This window comes from Chiloscyllium punctatum, chromosome 32 (genome assembly GCF_047496795.1).
Source record: "Chiloscyllium punctatum isolate Juve2018m chromosome 32, sChiPun1.3, whole genome shotgun sequence".
NCBI classification, from domain to species: Eukaryota; Metazoa; Chordata; class Chondrichthyes; order Orectolobiformes; family Hemiscylliidae; genus Chiloscyllium; species Chiloscyllium punctatum.
This window is the reverse complement of record NC_092770.1, coordinates 40428529-40455319: the sequence shown is the minus strand read 5'-3', so window position 1 is coordinate 40455319 and position 26791 is coordinate 40428529. Positions and strand designations below refer to the sequence as shown.

Sequence of the window (26791 nt, the reverse complement as noted above, 5' to 3'; positions counted from 1 at the left end):
AGGGCAGTTAAGCATACTGCTACAAGTCGGGAGCCATGTATAGGGAACATCAAGCAAGGGTAGCATTTTTCTTCCTCCTAAAGGACATTAGTGAAGAGACAGGTATTTGTGAAAATCCACAATTGTTACACGGTCAGCATTAGTCAATAACCAGCTTTTTAATTGAATCTGTATTTTGTGTCTGCAGTAGACATTAAACTAGTGTCTTCAGGACATTAGTCTGGGTTGTGGGTTGCTACTCCACTGACATTTCCACTACTGATTTAGATTACTTACAGTAGTGGAAACCGGCCCTTTGGCCCAACAAGTCCACACCGACCCTCCGAAGAGCAACCCACCCAAACCCATTCCCCTACATTTACCCCTTCACCTAACACAGGCCATTCAGCCCAACAAGTCTACACCAACCCTCTGAAGAGTAACCCAGCCAGACTCATTCCCCTACCCTATTACTCTACGTTTAACCATGACTAATGCACCTAACCTACACATTCCTGAACACTATGGGCAATTTAGCATGGCCAATTCACCTAACCTGCACATTTTTGGACTGTGGGAGGAAACCCACGCAGACACTGGGAGAATGTGCAAACTCCACACAGACAGCAGCCGGAGGTGGGAATTGAACCCAGGTCTCTGGCGTTGAGAGGCAGCAGTGCTAGCCACCGTGCCACCCATAAGTATATTACCACTATACCACAGTCTCCCCAAAGTTGTGATCAGATTGCCAGCAGCACATGGACTTGTTGTTTGAAATGTGCATTGACTGATGTGTACACACATTTTTGAGTTTGTCATAACTATAAAATAAATTAGTTGGAATGCAAAGCATTTCAGCACTAACAATAGTTAGTGGTGATCCTAGTCATCAGTGCTCAACCCCTCCTGCACAACAGACATTGCTTACATGATTCATTGCAGAATCATATTCTGGAATCCTTGACTTATGCCCAACTGTTGTAAAAGTAATCGTTATTGGCATTTCCTTTGGGTGAGAGGGTTTCAGTGTGAGGAGAACCCTTGGGATAAAGATGTGGGCTAAGAGCAACAATGCTGGGGTTTGAGGGGGGAGGGAGGGAAATGGAATTAGCATTTGGAATGGGCAGGTGAAGGAGTGAAGGTGAGCGTGGTTTGGGGGTTGAGGGAGGCAGTGGAGTGGAGAGTGAACATTCTGTGAAGGGGTAAGGGAGGTGACAGTTTTGCAGAGGTTGAGGAATGAGAGGTGAGTGGGTCTTGTCCATTGTTTATATGATCCGTATGTTATCTATAAACTAGGTGTGCCCTGTCTACAATTATCCTGATTCTTTCGATGGCTATACAGTTATGGTGCAACACACTTCAACTTCCAAGCAGAATGCCAACTAATATAATAGACAAGAATATTTCCCTTTCTGTGCTACAGGAGTTGAAGGTGTCATAAGTTAACTTCCCTTCTTTTTAACAAAAAAAAACATACCACGAATTTGTACAAATGTTTAAAGGATTTGGGTAAGTTACTGTGGTGCTCGTAGTGGAACTTTGAAGAGTGCTTGTTCATGAATTGGATTATAGTGAGAAAAGGTTCCACGCAGGTAAAGATGAAAGAGAGTCCACCTTGGCCCAGTGGCAAGCTGAATATAGATGGCTCGATATTATTTTGCATGGCTTGGGTGACCAGGCTATCTTTATTGTCTTATAAAGCTCAGATGTGTGCCATGATTGTGTTGAATAGCCTGTAAGACCTATGGATCTTGAATTGATCTGTCCCAATCTGTCCACCAGAAAGAGTCCCTAAGTTGCCAAAGTTAGGAGCCATTGGCAGCTACCCTCAGCTAGTTTAGTCTACTCATCGAACTGTAGTGTAACCATGTACCATGCTAACAATAATTTTGAACAACAGCTAAGGGCTGGGTTAAGCATTTTTAAGACTCTGATATTTGTCTGTCAATATTCTAACTCCTTCATTTCACCTTTCATTTGCCTTTCCTTCAAAATAGCTGTTGATCAGGTTTGTCAAATATGTTCAGCTACTGATTCCTGAATGATGCATACCTGACCCTTGCTCAATGAGCAAACCTAAATGATCTGTGGAGGATCTATTAACCTGAATATCACCAATAAAGCGATTTACTTTTCAATTTATAAGTATATGCATTAGGTGTGTATGATATTAAGTTGATTTCCTGGCGTTGTGGCATTTCCTTCAAAAAGTAGAATATCTTCAAAATAGAAGTTTGGAGAAATTAAGTTCCCTCAAGAACACATTCTACAAACATTGATGTAATGGAAAACAGAATTGTCTAATCCCTTTGGTGGGAACTCCATATATGGGGACTCCTACTTAGAGCATTGGGAAATTGGATGAAAAGATGTAAAGTTAGGAAGGAGGTAGTTACCTTAGAAGCAGGTGCAACAAAGGCCAACTGAATTGATTCCTTGGATGGAAGGATTTTCCCCATGAGGGGAGAGTGATTAGAATGGGCTAATTATCTGAATTCTGAAGAGATGGTCTTATTAAAATATTTTAAATTTTTAGCATCTAGACTATAATAGAAACAGGAGTAAGCCATTTGGCACCCCCTACCCCCAGGCCCGCATTGCCATCCAAAGACTCGCGACTGATCCGGCATTTCTCAAATCTATTTTCCTTTATTTTCCCTGCAACCCTTGATTACCCAGACTGATCAAGAATTCATCTATCTCAGCCTTAAATATACAAAAGACTATCCCTACAGTGCTTTAGCAGGGAATGCCAAAGACTCCCAACTATCTGAAAATAAATCCCTCCTCATCTGTTTTAAATTTTTACCCCTTTATTCTGAGGCTATGTCCTCTGGTCCTAGACATGAACAGAAGCATCTCAGCATCTACCCTGTCAAGCCCCTTAAGAATCTTACATTTTTCGATGAGATCACCTCTCAAAAGGCCCAACCTGTTGAGCTATTGCTTGTAAATTAATCCCTCCATACCAGCGATCATTCTAGTGAACCTTCTCTGAGCTGCCTCAAATGAAATTTTTTTTTATATAAGGGGGCGAAAACTGCACAATATTCTACCCTTTTTCAAGCTCTGTAACAGGCTGCATTCCTCAGGATAGAAAGACTAAATTTGAAATCATAGTCTCCAGTTTAAAGGGCTGGTAATTTAGTACTAAGTGACGTGAAGTTTCAAATGATATTCTTCTTAGAACTTGATTTCTAAGTTGGTGAAAATGTTATTTCAGTTTTTAAACTCTAAGATCACAACTGAAAATGTGTTGCTGGAAAAGCTCAGCAGGTCAGGCAGCATCGAAGGAGCAGCAGAATCGACGTTTCGGCCATAAGCCCTTCAGGAATGAGGAGGGTGTGCCAAGCAGGCTAAGATAAAAGGTAGGGAGGAGGGACTTGGGGGAGGGGCGATGGAAATGCAATAGGTGGAAGGAGGTTAAAGTGAGGATTATAGGCTGGAGAGGGGGTGGGGGCGGAGAGGTCGGGAAGAAGATTGCAGGTCAAGAAGGCGGTGCTGGGTTCGATGGTTAGGACTGAGATAAGGTGGGGGGAGGGAAATGAGGGAGCTGGAGAAATCTGCATTCATCCCTTGTGGTTGGAGGCGGAAGATGAGGCGCTCTTCCTCCAGGCGTCGTGTTGCCATGGTCTGGTGATGGAGGCGGCCAAGGACCTGCATATCCTTGGCGGAGTGGGAGGGGGAGTTTGTGTTCAGCCATGGGGTGGGTTTCCCAGAGGTGTTCTCTGAAACGTTCCACAAGTAGGCAGCCTGTCTCCCCAATGTAGAGGAGGACACATCAGGTGCAGCAGATACAGTAAATGATGTGTGTGGAGATGCAGGTGAATTTGTGACAGATATGGAAGGATCCCTTGGAGGGAAGTGAGGGGAGAGGTGTGGGTGCAAGTTTTTAATTTCTTGCGGTTGCAGGGGAAGGCGCCGGGAGTGGAGGTTGGGTTAGTGGGGGGGTGTGGACCTGACGAGGGAGTCGCGGCGGGAGTGGTCTTTCTGGAACGCTGATGGGGGAGGGGAGGGAAATATATCCTTGGTGTCTATTTGGAGGTGGCGGAAATGATGATGGATGATACGATGTATCTGGAGGTTGGTGGGGTGGTAGGTGAGGACCAGTGGGGTTCTGTCCTGGTGGTGATTTGGTGGGGTGGGGTTCAAGGGAGGAGGAGCGGGAAGTGGAGGAGATGCGGTGGACAGCATCGTCAACCACGTCTGAGGGGAAATTGCAGTCTTTGAAGAAGGAGGCCATCTGGGTTGTTCGGTATTGGAATTGGTCCTCCTGGGAGCAGATGCGGCGGAGGCGAAGGAATTGGGAAACGTTACAGAGAACACCTCTGGGACACCCGCACCAACCAACCCAACTGCCCCGTGGCTGAATACTTTAACTCCCACTCCCACTCCGCCAAGGACATGCAGGTCCTTGGCCGCCTCCATCGCCAGACCATGGCAACACGCCGCCTGGAGGAAGAGTGCCTCATCTTCCGCCTAGGAACCCTCCAACCACAAGGGATGAATGCAGATTTCTCCAGCTTCCTCATTTCCCCTCCCCCCACCTTATCTCAGTCCCAACCATCGGACTCAGCACCGCCGCCTTGACCTGCAATCTTCTTCCCGACCTCTCCGCCCCCACCCCCTCTCCAGCCTATCACCCTCCCCTTAACGTCCTTCCACCTATTGCATTCCCATCGCCCCTCCTCCCTACCTTTTATCTTAGCCTGCTTGGCACACCCTCCTCATTCCTGAAGAAGACTTATGCCCGAAACGTCGATTCTGCTGCTCCTTGGATGCTGCCTGACCTGCTGCGCTTTTCCAGCAACACATTTTTCAGCCCTGATCTCCAGCATCTGCAGTCCTCACTTTCTCCATCTTAGAGAGTTTGTCAAATTTGAAGCAGTATTAGTGAAATCATGTGATGTCAACTAATTTATGAGCCAGCCACTTGGCGAGATCATTAAATTGTCAGCCATGATTTTTATATCCTCCTAAGGACAGTAAGCAGGCCACAAGCAGGTTTACCCATTGAGAAAAGATAATAACAGTAGACGTGCTGTTACTGGTCTCCAACTAGTCAGGGCTGAGAGTCCTGAGTTTCTTTTGAAGTCAGGAGAAAGCATTTGGAATCTGACACGTTTACAAGCTTCAATGAGGAAGTGATCCAAAAGTCTCTAGGAGTTTAAACAGCCTATGTTTAGGAGTAAGTGAGCTGAGTTAACAATTTGTGTATAAAGGGTCCTCCAGAAGAAACCTCAACTAAAAGAAACAGCAGTTTGTGAATGTTTGGTTTCCTTTCAGCAAATTTCAATCACAACCGTGCCAGCTGGCAAAAAGCTCTCCTGTGTAAATAGGAGTAACTCCTCACTGAGATTTATTTGCCTATAACTGTAATTTTGGAATAAAATTGATGACTCTTCTAGTAGTTCATGTATGCTTTGTTTACAATTTTTATTTTGTGTAATGTACTTCATTTGCAACATATTTTTAATATGCTCAGTGACTGACCTCAATAAATGAAAAATGAAACTTGCAGTCATCGGCTCAGATTTCACTGAGATATTTGACTTGTCCCTTGTCATATGGATGAGTCCACTCTCTGGGAACGTCACTGAGGGAAGAGTTTCTTTTGAGGTCCATCTATCTTCAGAATTTTTAAGTCTTTGTTAAATATGTTCGACTACAATTAATTGATATTTGGACACAAAGGTAGTTGAAGGGTAGGAAACATGGATAAGTAATTTGTTTTCTCTTTTTTAATAACGGTCACTCACTTGAACGCCAATCTAAATATTTCAGAAATTTAGTTTTGTTTGTATTATATTTATCTAATTTTATTACTCTTCAAATTTTAAATCTTCAAATCTCAAGTGAGAATATTTGACTCTCTAATTTCAAATACAAAGTTACCGTGCTATTAGTCGTAAGAACTGAGGCAACTCTTTCTATTCCTCTTCTCTGCTCTCCTCCCCCCCTTCCCCCCCCCCCAATTAAAAACCACCAAAAAGACAAGCTAAATAATAAAGGTTCCAAGTCTTTTGTTGGAGAGTTCTACAGATCCCTGGTGACCCTCAATTTGAGAACTTTCTTTCAAGAACCATAGGAAAGAGACTTTAGATTTATGCAGTTTTTGCTTACATTGGTGGCACAAAGGTCATTTTTTTGTCAATAATGTTTTATCCCTCTATTTCTCTGATCTACAGGTTCCGGATATACATGGTTACACAGCACTTCTGTCAGCAATCTATGAGGGACATTTAGACTGTGTGAAATTCCTGTTATCCAAGGTAGGTTCAGAGTACCAGAGAAATGGGGTTGCGTCCCAAATCTTCTAAAGAGGTCAGCAGCTGTGGTCTGTGTATAGAAACTGATCTGGTGGTGGTAAAGGCTTTTCTATTCTAGAGGTTTGCTCACGTACTTTGGAGGTTACTTTAGCTGACTAGCATATTATTCAAAATATATTTCCATGTAAAGTTGATGAATAAGACCTTCCCAGAATTATTCACTCTGCTAACTCGATAAAAGGTATCTAATGCATGTGTCTTATCCATTTATAAATGAAGAAAAAAAAAGTTGGTATCACTCCATTCCTAAGTTATTTCGTGAATAACTGAAATTGCATCATGTGCTTGGTGTTTCCTCCTGTTGAAGTCATAGGAGAAAGTAAAATATCACTAGATTGTTTTTAAATAAGTTTTTAAAATATTTTCCAGTGGTACCTAAAATCCAAAATTGTTGCTGTCGCAATGAAAGATTTGCTTGCAGAGATTGCCCACATAACCAATATTAGTACCTGTCATGACAATTTATTTATTCAGAGTGTAGTAGGTCTACCTATTCAAGGTACATTCCACAAGGGAGCAAGAACTTAAAACTTGAATTCACTCAGCAAACCTCCCCTCTCTAACTGTAAAGCAACAAGTCATCTGGTCATTTTCTTACACATGGTGTACAGAATGAAAGTAGGTGATTGACTGATAAAGCACACAAGTTGTGGTCTAATGGTAAACTCCTGGAATTTTCTCCATATCAGCACTGAATGCAGGCGACATGTCCTTTGTGCTAGAAATGCTAAGCACTCTGACAATGTTTGTCTAAATGTGAAGTATGATTTAAGATCTGCGCATTTTATTCCAGAGGATGAGAGTTTTCAGCATTTTTAACATGACAATTTTTCAGTCTCTTAAGAGGCTATATTTCCATTACTCCACCTTTTTATCCAGCTGAAAACAATTGCAGCATGTTTTTTTGTGTATTTAAATATAAATTATTTTAGAATTTGAGTCTTGAACTAGTGGTATGGGTGTTTTTGGTCTAATATGAAGAATTTCAATGCTTAACTTAAGTATATCTATAGTCATGGTGATTTTTTTTTTACATTGGGAGAACTCTTACCCAGCGCAGGGTAAAGTGTAGTACACTAGAATTCAGATTTGGATTTTTTTTTGCAGAAATACCTATAACTTGAGCTTTTGGATTTTAGTTTGGCAGATTTGAATGTGGCTTAGCTGAAGCTAGATTTATAAAACAGTTGCTCCTGATGAAAGATGGATTACTTCGCTATAAGTGGTAATTTGAAAGTTCGAAATCAGAAGTGTTTGGTTAAAACCATGAAGCCTTTATTTGAAATTAAGAAAGCCTAAGCTCTATTGTGAATGTTCAAGGAAGTGGTGATAAGATTCTCAGGACTGGATAATTTAATGCCATAATTAAGCCAAACCTTGCAATAGAAAATGTGAGGCAAATATTTGACAGTTGCTGAGACCAATGCTTTTGACCTATGAACAAGTATTTCTCTATCAAAATCCACGAAAGTTACCAATTTAGGGGCGAAGTCTAACATGAGGTGGCATACAACATAAAATATTTGAAAATCTGAATGGTTAAGTAGCAAATTTATAACTTCACCTTGGGTAAATATGGTGCACCGGAAGGAAACACTTGAAAAACACATCACCAAAACTCCTTAGTGCCTTCCAAACCCATGACCACAGTAGATATCAACAGCTGCAAGTTCCCTTCCAAGCCATTCATCACTGACTTAATATTATCGTTCCTTTACTGTTGGGTTAAAATCCTGGACTTCCCTTCCTAAGATCATTGTTCTGGATGTAGGTTTGCTCGCTGTGCTGGGAGGTTCATTTCTAGGCATTTCGTCACCCTAATAGCTAACATCTTCAATGGGCCTCCGGTGAAGCAGTGTACATGATTCCTGCTTTATATATAGATCTTTTGGGTTGGTGATGTTATTTCCTGTTCCTTTTCTCAGGAGGTGGTAGATGGTGTCTAAGTCAATGTGTTTGTCGATAGATTTCCGGTTGGAGTGCCATGCTTCTAGGAATTCTCATGCATGTCTCTGTTTGGCTCGTCTAAGTTGGATGTGTTGTCCCAGTCAAAGTGGTGTCCTTATCTGTATGTAAGGATACTAGTGAGAGACGGTCATGTTGTTTTGTGGCTAGTTAGTGTTCATGTATCCTGATGGCAAGTTTTCTGCCTGTTTGTCCAATGTAGTGTTTGTTACTAGCATTAAGAGCATTGTTAGCCAGCCTGCAGCATGTGGGCTGCAGCAGTTCCAAAAGGCATATCGTCGTCATCAAGGGATGGGCAATAAATGCTGGCACAGCCAGTGACACCACATTCCATGAGAGGTTTTATTTAAATTTAATGTCTCAAAAGTGGAGTTAAGGCTACAAACAAATCAGTTATGGTCTTAATGAATAGCAGAGCAAGTTTACTCCTATTTCTTATGAAAATAATGAGGTAGGTGAGTATTGGCACCTTGCGTTGAGTTTTCATTCAGAACAGGTAAGATACCATACTGAGAAGTGTTAGAATTTTAAATCCCAAACCGCCAATTCACTTCATATTCCTCATTATGTACCACTCTCAAGTTTGATTATTGAACCATGTCTTAAAGAAAAAAGTATAATCTCTTGTTTATGCAGGACTTTAAGGATTGCTTTGTAGTTAAATTGCAATTTTACTGTAATAGCTTTGCTCTAATGATACTGTTGGGAATATGTACGTCCTGAAGCAAATTGGGTGACTCAGAATTGTAAGCAGCCAGCATTGCACCAGTGAGCTTGAGGTTTTCTTCAGTCCTTAATCCTTTCAGCACTGCAGTACTATTTATCTAGAATATTTGTACATTGTTAGCAGTTCTAACAATGAAAGAAGAAACGGATTATCATTTTAGGCTGTTTGCATTGCTGCTCTGTGATAAATTGCCCTTGCTTCTGAATGTTTTTGGGATTATTACTTTTATAAAATGTAGCCAAAATCTATCATCTAATGCACTTCACTTACCTTGCTCTTGCACTGACATTTTGCAATTAATATTTTTACATTGTGTATATTTGTACATAAAGTCTTATTATTAGAAGGGACTCCCACAACTCCAAACACTTGGAGTTTGCTGGTTTACTTGCCTTGCCATAAATTGGGTCTCCTCCCACCACACACCTTCACCTACCTCTTCTAAACCACATTGGACTTAGAGTCAACCATCGAGTCAAACAGCACAGCAACAGACCCTTTTAGTCCAACCAGTCCATGCTGACCATAATTCCAAACCAAACTAGTTCTACCTACCTGCGCTTGGCCCATTACTATTAACAATGAAAGTGGTACCTAAGTTGTTTTTATATGGTGACTGATGTTAATTTGAATTTACAATACAGGTCATATTGCAATTTTTGGACAATGGGATGTGAAATATAGCCTGAATGAGGAGGAAAGAAAGATTAATGATATGCTGTGTCCTGTTGAGGATAAGCTATTCATAAAAGTTGCTTTTACGTGTTAATGGGCCATGCATTTATTACTGATCCTTACCTTCCTGAAGGTGATTTGCTTCCTCTCACTGCTACAGTCCATGATAGATACACTCATTGTGATGTTAAGCAGGGAGCTCCAGGATTTGAACGTAGCAACGGTGAATGAATAAGAGTTTGGAAGGAGTGGTATTGATTTACTGTATTGCATCTTGCAGCTAGTAGACTCTGCTCCCACTCTGCATTTATTGTGGACAGTAAATCTTTAAGATAGTGTTCGATATGCCAGTCAAGTGGGTTGCTTTGTTCTGGATCTTGTCCTGGATCCTTAGTCTTCCTGACAAAGAGAGTATGCCATGACACTGACTTGTGCCTTTTAGGTGTTGGACAGCTTTTGAGGAGTCAGGGAGAGTTACTTGCTGCAGAAGCCCAAGCTTCTGACTGGCTCTGGTACCTCAGTGTTTATATAATTGGTGTAGATAATTTTCCAGTCAATGATAACCCCCAGGATAATCAGGGATTCAGTGGTAATGGCATTGTATATCACGAAGTGGTTAGATTGTCTTGGGTTTTGTTTGCATAACTTGCAACCTAGACTCCATTTTAAGTGTTTTAAGACGTAATGGTCCGAAGAAGTTCAATAGGGATGCAAGTTTTTTTTTAATATAAATGTGCAAGAAACTATTTTGATGTTGTGATCAATATTCTGTGCTTAAAGCCATGGCAGCTAGATGGAAGCACTCAATCTATTGGCAAAGTTGTTTTGTGATAACTATTATTCCCACTCTAGACAGCAACTTCAAGCCTCCTATATCAGTGTCTGTCTGATAAAGTGGAATATGTTGACCATCTGGCAGCTGTCACCACAGCATTACATGCCATTCTTGAGGACATTAGGGCAGCAGGTTATTGATCTGCTTATTTTTAGTTATCGCATATATTGCTGGGACTAAACTGGTTTGTGGCTGTTCAGGTGTATTAGGCTTTTGTGAAGTTTGCTGCATTTTGATATTTGTAACAAATTCATTCAAAACATTAATTCAGTTACCTTTTGAGCATTCTGTATTTTAATTGGGCTCCGTGTTAAGGACCAGATTTGTAGTTGGCAAATCCTATTTCTTATAAAGGACTGAAAGGTATACACTCTGGAGTATTATACTTATTCCTAATTTTTTTTACAACTTCTGTAAAATAAACATTGGATATTTATATAATGGGGAGAAAATAAATTATAATTTTAAAAAATGCAAGAATTGCTTTGACTTGTCTCATTTGGTATTGACTTCACTGACTCTTTTTCATACCAGACTGATGCATATATAGAGCAATTAGTCCCTATCTGTTAGAGTTGATAGTGATATTCTGTATGAGTCTCCTCTGATTTCGACTGTCATCTCAGACTTGTGTTCCATTTTGATACTTACACTTTTCCATCAAGATCCATTTTATATTGGCTATCTTGGACTGTGTTTTAGTGCAGTCCATTTATGTCCTAAGAACAAACACTGTAGCTGATTTTTTTTTTCTTACTGCTTTTGGGCGGCACAGTGGTTAGCACTGCTGCCTCATAGCACAAGAGACCTGGGTTCAATTCCTGCCTCAGGCGACTGACTGACTGACTGTTTGTTTGGAGTTTGCTCGTTCTCCCCGTGTCTGCGTGGGTTTCCTCCGGGTGCTCCGGTTTCCTTCTACAGTCTCAAAGATGTGCAGGCCAGGTGAATTGGCCATGCTAAATTGCCTGTGTTAGGTAAGGGGTATGGTGGGTTGCGCTTCGGCGGGTCGGTGTGGACTTGTTGGGCTGAAGGGCCTGTTTCCACTATGTAATGTAATCTAATCTTTGGTTGACATGTATGAGGATTTGCTGTCGCAATGCCACGTTTTGTTTGAGTTTACCTACTTATGTTTTCTAGTTTCTACTTCCTTTTCCAACCCGTACTTTTGAGGTCTAAGATTGACTGACTATCTAATAATTGATAGCTACACCTAGAGTCAGTTGCCTGCTTTCTGTATATTACATTCTTATGAGTTGTTGAATAGTTTACAGAAATTGATCCACAAGTCAACTTGTTTTTTGGCAGAGCACCACCAAGTGGTCTCCAGCCCATAATAAAGCACTAATGAAAACAAAGTACTGGGAGTACAGCAGGTCAGTTGCCAAATGTGAAAAGTAAAGGTTGGTAATTATCTTTGGTACAGATTCATCAGAAGCTCATGGGTTTGAAACTAAGTGAGATTTTTAGTTTAAAGTTTTAATGTCAAAGTTTAATTTGAATATTACAGATGCAAGATATCTGAAATTACAGCAGAAATGGAAAAAAGGTAAATCTGCAAAGAAAGTTAACTTTTCAGATTAATCAGACTAGCTAAATATTTCCAGCACTTTTCATTTCTATTAAAACTTCCATAGAAACAAGTGCAGGATTAGGCCATGTGGCCCTTCAAGTCTATTTCTCCCATTCAACACAATTTTAAACAATGAATTGGCTTTAACTGCTTTCTGTGGCAGGGGATCTCATAGGTTCAACACTCTCTCTAGGTGAAGATATTTTTCCTCTTCTCAGGACTAAATGGCTCAGCTCTTATCTTTAAACTGTGGCTCATGGTTCTACACTTCCCAGTCATCTGGAACGTCCTTCCTGTGTTTACCCTCCCCAGCCCTATTGCAATTTTGTAGGCTTCCGAGATTCCCTGAATTCATTCTTCTGAACTCTAGTGAGTGCGGTCCTACCCGATCTAGTTTCTCTCTTCACATGTCAGTCCTGCCATTCTAGGAATCTGGTAAATCTTGGTACACTTTCCGTAGCCAGAGCATACACTTAAGGCGACCAAAGCTGCACACAATGCACCAGGCATGGTCTCCCCCCAGGCCCTGTGCAATTGCAGCAAAAAATCCCTGCTCTGGAATTTGAACACTCCATAAAGACCACCATCCCATTTTCCACCTTTACTACCTGCTGCACGTGCATGTTTACTTTCAGAGGCTGATTTACAAGAGGCTGATTTACAATCCACTCTGATCTCATTGCACCCTTACCAATCCATGCTGACTGTCTGATCCTGCCATTGTGTTTTCCAAAGATTCTAATACTGAATCTTGAGTGACTTCTAGTATTTTCCACCCTATGTCAAATTAAGAGGTCTGCAATTTCCTGTTTCTCTTTTTAATATATAAATAGGTTACATTTGCTACCCTCCAATCCATAGGATCTGTTCAAATGTATAGAATGTTGAAAGATGACCACCAATGCATCCACTATTTCTAGGGCCACTTCCTTAAACAGTCTGGGATGTAGATTATTGGGTGGGATTTATCAGCCTTCATTCCCTTCAATTTTTTTTCTCAAACCCATTTTCTTCATGCTGAGTTTCCATCAATCCCTCTCCCTCAGATCTGTTCCCAACCACTTGAGAACATTTGTGTCTTCCATAGTGGAGATGGAACCAAGATATATCTTTTATTGATCTGCTATCTGTTTCCTGTTACAATTTAACTTTTTGGACAAGTTTCTTGAACGTTCTCGCTCAATACAGAACCAACTAGTGCAAGGGGACGGATAAATTATAGATCAGTCATTCCATTCGTTGTGCATAGAGCCATAGATCTAAGTTTATTTTCTTGAGTCATTGTGTAATATTGATCAATTCTGATTGGATTTGAGGAATGTAATTAACTTCTCATTCTAAAATTCCAAATTATGCAAAGTTGAGCTGTTGTTTGCATGCGGTAATTATGGCCGATAAGGGATGTAATTGAACTGGTTGTGTCTGATAGGTTAACGATCCACCATTGCAGAGCAGTGGGTAGAATAAACCATGATCACCTTACAAAGAGAAATTAAGTATTAAAACGTTTGAATTAAAGTAAAATGTTGCAGATGCTGGAAATATGAAACAGCCACAGAACACTGGGGAAAAACTCAGCAGGCCCAGCAGCATCTGTGGACAGACAAAAAACAGTTCATGTTTTGAGGCTATTTTGACCTCTGACCCCTTGAAGAAAAATTATACAAAATTTAAAACTTTTAATATTTTTCCTGTGGTTAATATTTTTCCTGGTTGCATAAATGCAACCAGAACCCACCTGAGTTTCTCCAGCATTTTTTGTATTTTAAAAAAAGTCCCTTCATTTATATAGTGTCTTTCACAACCATCAGATATCTCAAAGCACTTTCTCGACAATGAAGTACTTTTGCTTTGTGACTCGGGTATAAGTGCTACCAACTAAGCCATAGCTGACTGACATATTATCATATGGATTAATTAGGCAAAAGTCATAATTACTGAGGAGGCATTAGGAAGAGTTTGATGTAAGTGCATCATAATTAGACAAATGTTGCTTTTACTAACTTATGCAACAAAGACATGATATTCGGAACAGCAATTAACCAATTAGCTCTTCAAGACTTTTTGTCTTTCAGTCATATCATGTTTTATATTTTCATCAGATAAATGAGCAGAATTAGGCCATTTGGCCCATCAAGTTTGCTCCGCCATTCGATTATGATTGATCTGCTACTCTCACAATGACCCTTCAACCCATTACCAATTAAAAATCTGTCTAACTCCTCCTTGAATTTACTCACTGTCTCTGCGTCCACAGCACTTTTAGGGTAGCAAATTCCACAGATTGACAGTCCTTTGGATGGAGAAGTTTCTCCTCAACTGTTTTCAAATTTGCTACCCCAAATCTCAGAATACCCCACAAGAGGAAGCATCCACTCCATGTCCTATTATCCATATCTGATCTGTGATTAAATTCCATATAGTTGTATTTGCCCCATACCCCTTAGGGTTTTGTCAATCAAATGCATTAATAGTATCTTAAAAAATAACAATTGATTGAACATCAAATTTCTGCTTTTTGTGTACCATATAGAGAGATTACCCATTTTTACTCCCAATGCTTCTGTTGTTTGGTGCTGTTTTGTGGAAAATGTTGTTTTATAAACTTAAATTGGATTCTGATGGTATGTGGACGTGGAACCTGTGTCCATCACTAAGAATAACTCAATAGCAAGTTGGCTCAGTCCTAAAAAAACATGGCCACTAGACTGGGTGTGCAGCAGGTGGTTTGGGAATCATAGAGGGAAGCATTTACTTAACCTCATCTTTGTTTTCAAATCGTAGATAAAGGTAGTGGACGACACTTAAATAACTAAAAGAGCAGAAGGCTCTATAAAATGCTGCCTTCCTCATTGTTGGGCGAGTTAGTGCTTCAGTGCAAAAGACAGGGCTGAAGGATTTGAATTCATCTTCAGCCAAAAGTCTTGAGTGGATGGTTTGCCTCTCCTTTCTCCTGAGGTTCTCTGCCTTCTACCAATCCATCAATTCTCTATCTATATGGTATCTTGCCTTTAATTCCATGGGCTGATATGTTATTTAGCAGTCTCCTATGCTCAAATCAAATAACAAGTTAAATCAAGTACTCCACAATCTCATTCTTATAATCTATCACAGATGTGGTTGGGAATTAAATATCTTGGGATACATATCCTATCGAAAGGTCAGGCAGAGGCGGGGGAAAAGGTTGCCGCCTTAGTAAGAAATGATACAGGGGCAGAAGGCATGGATTGTGGGTAGAGTTGTGGAACTGCAAAGGAAGGGGAAGGTGATGGCTGAGTAGTATTATCACTAGATTTATTAATCCAGCGACCCAGTTAATGATCTAGGGACCCAGGTTCAAATCCTGCCACAGCAGATCATGGAATTTGAATTCAATAAAATCTGGGATTAAGGATTTAATGATTGTGAAACCATTGACAATTGTAAGAAAAACCCACCTGGTACACTAATGCCCTTCAGGGAAGGAAATTCTAGAGTAATGTCTTAAGTCCAACCATCTTCAGCTACTTTATCAATGACCTTCCCTCCAGAAGGTCAGAAGTGGGGATGTTTGCCAACGTTCAGCACCATTTGCGATGATTCAGACCCTGAAGCAGTCGGTCTCCAAATGCAACAAGATCTGGACAATATCCAGGCTTGGGCTGACAAATGGCAAGTAATTTTTGTGCCAACAATCTTGCCAGCAAGAAACAATATAACTGTTGCCCCTTGACATTCAATGGTATTGCCATCACTGAAGCCCCCAATACCAACATCCTGGGAGTTATCATTGATCAGAAAGTCAACTGATCGCATTAATACAGTGGCTATGAGAGTTGCTCAGAGGCTATGAATATTATAGAAGGTAATTCACCACCTGTCTTTCCAAATCCTGTCTACCATCTACAAGGTACAAATCAGGAGAGTGGTGAAATATACTCCACTTTCCTGGATGAGTGCAGTCCCACCATCATTAAAGCTTTTACATTCTCCGCGAGAAAACTGCCTGCTTGATTGGCACTGCATCCACTCCTTCCACCACCAGTTGCTCAGTTGAAGCAATGTGTACTATCTAAAGGATGCCCTGCAGAAATTCACCAAAGATTCTTGGACAACACCTTACCAACCCATGATCACTTCCATTTGGATGGAAAAGGGCAGCAGATATACGGGAAGACCACCACCTTCTATTTCTCCTCCGAGCCATTTGCCATCCTGACTTGGAAATGTATTGCTATTCCTTCACTGGCACTGGCTTAAAATCCTGAAACTTCCTCTCAGGGCATTGAGAGTCAACCCACAGCAAGTGGACTGCAGCAGTTCAAGAAGGTAGCTCACCACTGCCTTCTTAAGGCTAATTAGGAATGGGCAATAAGTGCTGGTCTCTTAGCAGTAGTTAGGATGTGGAGAGAAAATAGTGTCAGACTCTATTACAATCATGGGGGACTTCAATATGCAGATAGACTGGGAAAATCAGGCTAGTAGCAGATACCATTGAAAGGAATTTGTGGAATGTATGCAAGATGATCTACCAGAAGAAACTGACATTATTAAAAACAAATGCTGGAGATCACAGCAGGTTAGGTAGCGTTCCATAGGAAGAGAGCGAGCTAACATTTCGAGTCTAGATGATTCTTCTGAGCTTGCTCTCTCTATGAATGCTGCCTGACCTGCTGTGATCAAATTTGTCGTTTTCGGTGCAGATGGTGGATCCAATATACAGAAGCAATTCTGTAGTAATTTGTTCCGACACTGGCATTGCTAGCTGGAAATTCAGCATTTGTATAACGCTAGAGTTGTGGCTATGACTAAATGCTGGTGTTCAGTTTTCAGAATCGAGAGGAGCATAGTCTGAGGAAAGGAGATGAACACTAGAATATGAGCAATAGTTGAGGCAGCCCATGACTGAGAGACTTTGCAAGGGGTTTCAAGGCCAGATCACCAAAAGCGAACAGTTAGAATCCTTTGTTCTGATGACATTGGGTCATCAAATCTCTACCATCTCAAGGGTTTCTAGATAACTGCATTTGCTATTTGATGTGCTGTGGGCTGTTCACTGGCAGTTACCTGTATTAATCTTGGGTTAATTCTGGATATTAGAATCTAAAATTGAAATAAGGTTTGTCCTACTGTTCTAATTTTCTTTTGGTTAAAACGTTGGCATCATGGCTTTATTCTCTCAGTATGTCCATACTATCATGCATTTTATGTACAGTCATTTAAAAATGTTGTTGGACCAAGCCAGGTTCTAACTTGTTAGACATATGGTGCAGGATTTCCATATGGTGTATAATTCCCGTTTTTGTACAACGTCCATGTGGAACCCTCTGTGGCGGTCTCTTTGGTTTACCCTTAGGTAATTCCCTCACTGCCCAAGCCCCACTCTCCTTTTCTCTCTTTTTTGTTTTTCCCCACCCTGTCACCACCATCCTAAAAACTCTCTTGCTCATTCTTTCACAGCATGGCTGCATTACTCTAGTTAAGCTACTAAGTGTATTATCACCTCCAACATACTATAGGAAAGTTTACCTAAAAACCGTTCCACGTTAATTTTGTACCAAAATTACATTGGTCAGTATGGATATGCTTGGAAATGATCCAACTGTTAAATGATCTCCTTTAAAATTGTTTTATTAAGGTTTTATTGGTTGAACCTCAAACTGATCAGTGATTTTTCCTTGAACCAACTTTTCTTACTCAAGGCAACCGCACAATGGCAAGGACGGGTTTACTAATCTGCAAGCTTGCTGCTGCTAGATCAGACCCATTTTAAAATCTGTTACTACTTTGTTCATCGTGGGTATCATTTTCAGATGATGGTTCTATTCACTTTTTTTTTTATTTGGACAGGAGCCAATATTTATGTCTTATGTGAATCTCCTCTATCTCCAGTTGGTTTCTAATTGTCTTTTTCCAACCCACAGGGTGCAAATAAAACTGGGAAGTGCCCTGATGGAATGAGCTATTTGGAAGTTGCTGAAAGCCCTGAAATGAAAGAACTTCTCAAGTGACGATTGTCGTGCTTTACTGTGGCCTTGTGCTGCACCATCTCGTTTCTTTTTCTTAATTCTTTCTGCTTCCGAGTGCATCTTTTAATTCTGACTAAACAGACAAGTTTGTAGCATGTTTTTTGTACAGTTACAGACATCTTGGTTAACGTAAATATCCGAGCTCTTGCACAGCGTACAATGGACTGACTCTACATCTCTCTAGGGATAGTTCAACACAAAAATAAATTGCTGCAATTCTTGAAGCAGATCATATCACAGTTATACTACACACGTCCATCTTACTGAGTCACCTTTCCTCGAACTTGTTTTCATACGTTGTGGACAGTGTGAAGCAGATGTTCTTTTAAATGATTGTACCGAAAAGTTTTTCAGCAAAAGGTTATTCTTGTGTTACCCTCAAACAGTACTCTAAACGTAACAAATCAGTTCTGAAATTTGAAGATTTTGGCAGTTGCAGTGCCTCACTGATTTGAAGACACCTTTCAAAGTTTTGTTTTCCTTTTTAACTTTTGGGTATTGATTATCATGTAAACCACAATGATTTGTGAAAGTTTTATTAAAAATTGCAATTCTAAGGATGATCATGATAACAATTGGATTGAGTGAACTATCACTATTCCTGTTGCATAATCAGTGACTTGAGAAATCTGTTTTAATAAAATAAAGATGTGTGTACTCTGCCTTGTTTCCATTGTTTTTTGAGCTTTTCTATTAATGTATGAGTTTTAAACTTGCCTCCAGTGATGCAATGTATCCAACCAAGTTGATGGTGCCAACAGAAACCAAGAACTGTGCATACACATTTTCAAATTGTCAAGTAATCTCAGCAGTGTGGTTTTTAAATATATGCAGTTAATATTTTTGGGTTATATTTCCTCAATTAAACAAAACTGCCTGAGCGCACAAGGGGAAATGTGAAATTTAGCTGAGTAAACTGTCTTATGCCTTTCACAATTCGCAAATTGCCAACGCACATCATAGCCAGTGAGGTAGTTTAATGTATATTTTCAATCAGTTTCTGTGAAGTCTCACACAGCAGAGAGAACATAACAACAGATGTGTTTTGATGGTAGGCATCAAATGATATATGTTGACCAAGAGCAGAACTATTTGCTTGCTCTTGTATAATACCATGAAATCTTTCACATGCTTCTGAAACAGCAGATGAGATTTGGGTCTAATGTCTCTCAAAAGACTGCATTCCTGACACTGCATCACCTTTTGGATTATAATACTGTTTATTTGCCATTAATAACAAGATGTAGGAGCAGAAGGAGGCTGTACTCTCATTCAATGAGATCTTGGCTGATCTAATAATCCTCCAATTTCCCATAACCATTGATTCCCTAACTTATCTAAAATCTGTTTATCTTAGCCTTGAATATACTTAGTGACACAGCATCAATAGCTCTCTGTGGTGATTAATTCCACAGATTCACAAGTGTCAGAAGAAATTCCACCTTACCTGTTTTAAATGTTTAACTCTTCTTTTTTTTTTTATTTTATGATTTATGCCTTTACCTCTAGACTCTCTCTTGAGGAAATTACCTTTTTACACGTACCTGTGAAGCCCATAAAATCTTGTATGTTTCAACAAGTTAGTCTTCTATTTTCCTACATTCCAACATGTACAGGTCCAGTGTACTCGACCCCTTCGATAAGGAGCCCAAAACTGTCCAATATTCCAACTGGTCTAAAGCTTACCTTGTATAGCTTTAGCTAAATCCCTCCTACATCCTCTGTTCCTTTTGAAATGAAAGCCACTTTTTTGTTTGCCTTTTAACTGCTGAACTTGAATGTCAGCTTTTTGTGATTCATGGACAAGCAGTCTCAAATGCTGTCTCCATAGCTTTCTGCAGTCATCTTTCACTTTTTAGGTAATGTTCTGCTCCCCTCTCCTTCTTGCCAAAGTGCACAACCTCACATTTTCCCCACGTTATATTCAATCTAAGTTTTTGCCCACTCAACTATTTTAATCTAAAGATGTGCGGGTTAGGTGAATTGGCTATGCTAATTTTCCTATGGTGTTCAGGGATGCGTTAGTCAGAGGGAAATGGGTCTGGCTGGGTCACTCCAGAGGGCTGGTTGGGTCAAAAGGCCTGTTTCCATTCTATGGTCTGCATCTTTATGTAGGCCTTTTTGTGCCATACTTGCCATTTGCTTTCCTACCTATTTTGTCAAAAATTTTTCTTATACTCGCTTTCCTCATCTAAGTCATTATGTGTATAATTGTGACCCCAGTGCTGATCCCCTGGCACACCACTAATTACATGGTACCATCAAGGCTCCGGTATATTCTTGACCAGTAAGGGAGTAAAGAGTTATAGGGAAAAGGCAGGAAAGTAGGGTTGAGGACTATCAGATCAGCCATGAGCTAATTGAATATCTGAGCATACTCAATAGGAGCAGTAGGCCATTCAAACAATGTTTTATGGTCTTGTGATCTTGCAATCCTCATTTTCTCCTCTCCTCGCTGGAGATTTAAGGTTCTTCCTCCAACAATGTGACAGCCATACAGTGATTAGCAACTCCTGTTTGTTTGAGTTCATTTTCCAAACAAATGTAGAATGAACAACACTATGTCTTGGCAGCACAATATAATATCTCAAGTTGTAAGTGTCTCAAAATACTTATTGAATAGAATTTCATGTACACAAAGAAATCCCAACATCACTGGCAGATGCCCGACGATCCACTTTATTTGGTGCTAGGTTCAAATGAATATCGGCAAAAAGTGAATATGAAATAGTTTGATATTTCATTCTTTCTATGAGGTCAGTGGCAATGCCTTTGCTTTGTAGCTGACTAAGACCGGGCAGATTGGAGGATGGTTTTTGAATTGTGGGGTTTAAAAGAATTTTAGAATGTGTTGAGAATTGCTACTGATGAGAATGTTCTTCGTAAATCAGTGATTGTAGGTAAAACAAGCATCTGAGAAAGTATAGACCAGAGAAGATGAAAGGTTTTCCAGTTCATCCATTAAGGGAGAGTCCGTGAAGACTGTTGAGGATTTGAAGTTCAGGGTAGAAAACGATATATAGTTGGGTTCAGTTTGAGTGACCAATTGGGATTAATATTGCAGAAATCAGTGCCTGTAGTGGAAATGAAAATGTTTGGACTTTGTCAATAAATCATTGACAATACTAATTCAATGTCATCTTTTGTAGTTCTTACCCAGACTTATTACTGTCTTTGCCCCTAGATCCTTATATTTATCCTAATTTCATGCACTGATTCTTTCTCTTACCTTTTATTTCCATTAAGAATTTTTCCTGCATTTCTAATTCTGACCCAGTATTTTTCATACATTTTACTATTTACACTGTCTAGCAACTTCCATTATATGCCTATGACAGATAAACAGCAGACTGAGCTCAGTGATATTGCTCTGTGATTGAATAACTTACCGACACTTGCTACTTAAGCATATACATGAATAATAACCTCTTCAGTGAGACACCAAAACTGAAAATTGAACGTTTATCCCATTGTATTGTCAAAACCTTGCACAAAATACTTCTGAAATAACAAATAATATTTAGTCACATTTACACATGTAAGGAAATGAAAAGTAAATCCAAAACCATCCTTTATTATGAAAGAAGCATACCAGTGAGTGTTACTGTTCCACTTTGTCTATTCCAACTGCAGCATTCCCTGCTAAACCAATTTTCTCTGCATCATCAAATACATGATTAGCAATAGAATGACTATTCCTATGCTGCTGGTATCCTAAGTCAATACACTGCCCAGCAGCAGAATGCAACTCTGCAATTACTACCCTACACTTCCTGTGTGTTATTAAATCAGATTGCCAACAATAAGATTATTGAAATGAATCTGGGGACAATGCTGAAGTGTATTTTGTTTGAGAATATATACTATCTAAAGTTGCACCCTGTGGGTATGGTGCTGACAAAATATAAATTGGTCTGTGCCTAATGAGAAAGCACTGGTTTACTCCTATTCACCATTGTTTTCATCTATCATTGTCATTTCATTCAATTATGAAAAAAATAGATTTTATATGATGGAAATATCAATAATTTATTTGATATAAATATTAATAATATAGTTTATTACATGCAGTTCACTGTGATAGTTTGTTGTTCCATCGTTTTCCTGGGATGCTTCAGCTTTTAAGTTATTTCCAGGATTTAATGAAGCATCTCACTGATGTTTCTAGTAAAGTACTTCACCCATCATTTCAAGCATTAAAGAATCCATAAGTAATGTGAAATCTCTTATCCAGGATGTTATTCTGGCCATGTTTTACTTGGTTTATTCGATTTGTCAATAATTATGATTGCTTTTGTGTCATGAATTTTTCCTGAAGCTGGTGACACATAGAGAATGCTCCACAGTTTCAAATTGCTGGTTGATGGCAGAATTATGTATTGCCCTTGCCTCAAATTAATTTTCACTGTTAAATAAGCTTCAATTTCATCATAATATGTTAGCATTGTGGCACAAAGTGCTGGAGAATATATGAATGGAAAATATACTGTTAAACTATTATTGTAAAGGCAGATCACAATGTTGGTTACAGAAATATATTAAATTTGTGATACAGCCTTCTAAATTTTACTTCCTGAAAAACCTCTTTCTAATAGTTCTCATGCTATAGGCATCAACAATAAGTCAGTTTTGACAAGTGGTTAGCACTGCTGCCTCACAGCGCCAGGGACCCAGGTTTGATTCCCACCTCAGACGACTGTCTGTGTGGAGTTTGCACACTCTTCCCATGTCTGCATGGGTTTCCTCCCACAATCCAAAGATGGGCAGGTGAATTGGTCATGCTAAATTGGCCATAGTGTTGGGTGAATTAATCAAGGGCAAATATTAGGGTAGGGGAATGGGTCTGGGTGGGTTACTCTTCAGAGGATCAGTGTGAATTTGTTGGGCCAAAGGGCCTGTTTCCATACTGTAGGGAATCTAATCTAATCTAATCTACCATTAAGAATCACAGCAAGCCCATGAATCATGCTAAGTACAATGTTAGCAACTAAATCCTGATCTATTATCACTGTGTGAGAGATGCAGGGCTGAGTTATTCAAATAGCATCTTCCAATCAGCTGTATACATTACTTTGAAAAAAAAAGCCATTGCATTGCAAATAACAATGAAAAGAAGGCACTGAAACCAGATAGTGCTGAAAATACACAGCCAGTCAAGTACTGCCTATGGAGACAGAAACTGTTAACATTTTTCAAGTCAATAATTTTTCACTGGGAGTGGATGCAATTAGAGATGCAACAGTTTTTAAGAGAGTGCAAAGAACTCCCACAATCCGAAAGATGTGCCAGTCAGGTGAACTGGCCATGCTAAATTGCCCACAGTGTTAGGTACATTAGTCAGAGGTAAATATAGGGTAGGACAATGGGTCCGGGTCAGGTGAATTGGCCATGCTAAATTGCTCATGATAGGTACATTATTAAGGGGTAAATATAGGGCAGGGGAATGGTCTGGGTGGGTTACTCTTTGGAGGTTCTTTGTACAGAATCTAATCGAAAATCTAAATCTAAACAGGAAAATAAGGCCGTGAAGGAAAAGAAAAGGGAAGGTCAATAATATTGTGAAAGAAAGAGCTGCTGAATTACAAAAAAAGGTGATGATGTAAAGGCAAAAGGGGATGTTTGAAATATAAGAAACAATAAGTCTAGAGGAGCTGTAACTGGCTTCAGCAGACCTGTCCCTACTTGTTACATTCCCCCATTTCTAACTTTTTTTTCAATTTTACTTGTTACATTCTCTGTCAGCATGTCCTCTTTCCCCTCCCCCACAAGTCTGACAGTTCGACACACCATTGTTCAGGATTAGAGTAGTGCTGGAAAAGCAGAGCAGGTCAGGCAGCATCTGAGGAGCAGGAAAATCGATGTTTGGGCAAAAGCCCTACAATATTGTTCTACATCCTGAACTGATGTTCCTCACTGGCAGGGTCTGGACAATGGTGCAGTAACACCGATATTATAACCTTTCAATCTTCTAGATTATTATTTTCAGATCATTATCACTGCTTCAATTTTTCTGGACAGCAGGAGAAAATTACTGCAGATGCGGGAATCCATACCGAATACGACAAAATGCCAGAGATGACAGTAGGTCAGACAGCACGCATGGAGAGAGCGCAAGCTAACATTTCAAGTCTAGATGATTCTTTCTCAGAGCTGAAGCAAAGTGTGGAGGGGAGCAGCATTTATACTATAGTTTGGTGAGGTGGGGGGGGGCAGTGGTGGGTGGTGAACATAGGTAGTAAATATAGATTTCTGGTGCAGAAAAGATGTTGATAGTTCACACTAAGTAATTGGAATGTGAGAATGGCTGAACAATTGTGGAGGCAAATGTGTACTGCAGATGCTGGAGATTAGTGTAGTGCTGGAAAAGCACAGGTCAGGCAGCATCCGAGGAGCAGGACAGTCAATATTTCGGGCTTAAGCCCTTCATCAGGTACGCCTGAAACATTGACTCTCTTGTTCCTCGGATCCTGGCTGACCTGCTCTGTTTTTCCAGCGCCACACTTTTTGAGTCTGATCTCCAGCATCTGCAGTCCTCATTTTCTCATAATTAAGTATAAGAGTTAGAATGTTGTGTTGAAGCTTTTTAAGACTTTGGTTAGGCCGCACTTCGGTGTTGCGTTCGCTTCTGGTCACCACATTACAGGAAGGATGTGGAGGCTTTGGAGAGGGTGCAGAAGAATGCTGCTTGGATTAGAGGGTATGAGCTTTAAGGAGAGGCTAGAAAACTCAGGTTATTTTCTCTGGAGCGGAAGAAGCTAAGGGGAGACTTCATAGAAGTCTGTAAAATTATGTGACACATAAATAGGGGTTGACGATCAGAATCTTTTCTCCCAGAGTTGAAATGTCTAATACTAAGGGAAATGTATGTAACATGAGAGGGGGAAAGTGCAAAGGAGATGTGAAGGGCATATTGTTGCACAGATAGTGATAAGAGTCTGGAGCTCGATGCCAGTGGTGGTGGTGGAGTCAGATACGATAGGGGCCTTTAAAGGACATTTAGATAAATATATGAATAGACAAAGAATGTTTGAAGGGCAGGCAGAAGGGATCAATTTAATGTGGTTATCATGTTTGGCGCAACACCATGGGCAAAAGGGCCCATTCCTGTGCTGCACTATTCTATATAATCTAAACAACTGGCAACTCAACTTCCTCTCTCAAGCCTGTTATTAGCTAATATTTTTAATGGTTCTACTTCTGGAGATGCCTTCCCCTCTCCTTCAAATATGTCATTGCAAGCCCTCATGAAAAATAATCCTTATCTGCACTATCCTTGCAAACTACTGCTCTAAATCCAACATTCCTTTCCTCACTAAGGTCTGTGAATATGCTGTTGCTGCCAAAATCTGTGGCAAACTTTGCTGGAACTCTAATTTTGAAGCCCTCTGTTCAGGTTTCCGCCCCTGTTATAGTGTCAAAGTGATTCTTATCAAAAATGTAGAGAACATCCCATATGAATGTGAGCAGTATGAACTGACCTCTTTCAATCTCTCTCCCACATTTCATATGGTTGAGCACACTATCCACCTCTTAGGTCTCTCTATCATCACTCAGCTATCTGAATTGCTGTCACCTAGTTTCATTTTGGTAATTAACCAGTCATAACTAGAGAATTCTTTGTGATAGTTTCTCTTACTATATCCTGCTGGAGGAGTGCACTGTCTGCCTCTCTCTAGTTCCACTGCTCCACTAGTAACAACATAAATTTAAATGCTTTACCATTCACCTAAATAGCCAATTATGTACTATATAAACAGAACTTATACAGCAAAGGTGTAAAACTGATTAACACACAGTTTGAAATAGGAAAGTATAAATATTTGTTCTTCTAAGTAACCCCAGTGCATACAGATATACACACACAGCAATTAAAGGAACAGAATAAATAACTTCTTTTATAGAGATTAATTCTGAGGCATAAATGCTCTGGGCAAAAGATTTTAGCTCTGGAATAGAAAATGAACAATATATGAATGTTTTAAAATGGCTTTCAGTCAATGCCTTGAGCGTATGTAGAGGGGCATCACTAAAGACATATGGTTGTTACTGGGATCTTTGTGGGTGTAGTTCATTCAGAAATTGGTGAGAATTTAGAGACTTTGTTGGAGAATAGTTGCTTCAGTTATTCAGGACTCACACTGGACTCCCCAAAAGGGTTTTCTCAGAAGAGCAGAAGATGAGCTGGCTAACTCTCTCTTCCAGCAGGCTATATCCAAACGAAATGTGAGCAATATCCATAAACTCAGGCATGTGATTTCCAATAAACAGATTCAGACACTTAACTCATGTGACTTCTGAGCAGTGTCTTAAAAGAAAACTGTCCCAACGTCCTTTTAGTGATCCTTTCAGAAAAAATAGAGTTTGTGTATCCAAATGGACCACTGTTCAGAATCTCTTAACACGAAACCTTAGAAGAAATATGAATAATATTCTTTATAACACTACTCTAAACTGTAAAAATTTTGGTCCCTCCAAGTTTCTCATTTACTCACTGTCCCTTAGCAATATTATCTGAAAACATGTAATATTGCAGATGTATACTGATGACAGTCATACTACCTCACTCCTACCCTCTCTGCTGTTTGTCTAACATCCAGCGCTGGATGAGTATAAATTTCTCCAACTATCAACATAGGATTAGGACTGATAGGTAGGAAAGATAGATGACTAGGAAAGATAGAACTAGATGAAAGATGTGCTTAG

At 39.9% G+C, this 26791-nt stretch overlaps 1 protein-coding gene across 1 annotated transcript in view; it reads left to right on the top strand.

Moving 5' to 3' along the window:
• mtpn (myotrophin) overlaps positions 1–18750 on the top strand; it is a 67169-nt gene extending 48419 nt beyond the window's left edge. The window contains exons 3-4 of the mRNA XM_072552145.1: positions 6168–6251; positions 17984–18750. Of these exons, the coding sequence (XP_072408246.1) occupies positions 6168–6251; positions 17984–18070 (171 nt within the window). The 3' untranslated portion in view covers positions 18071–18750. The remainder of the gene's footprint in view (positions 1–6167; positions 6252–17983) is intronic.
• The last annotated feature ends 8041 nt before the right edge of the window (positions 18751–26791 follow it).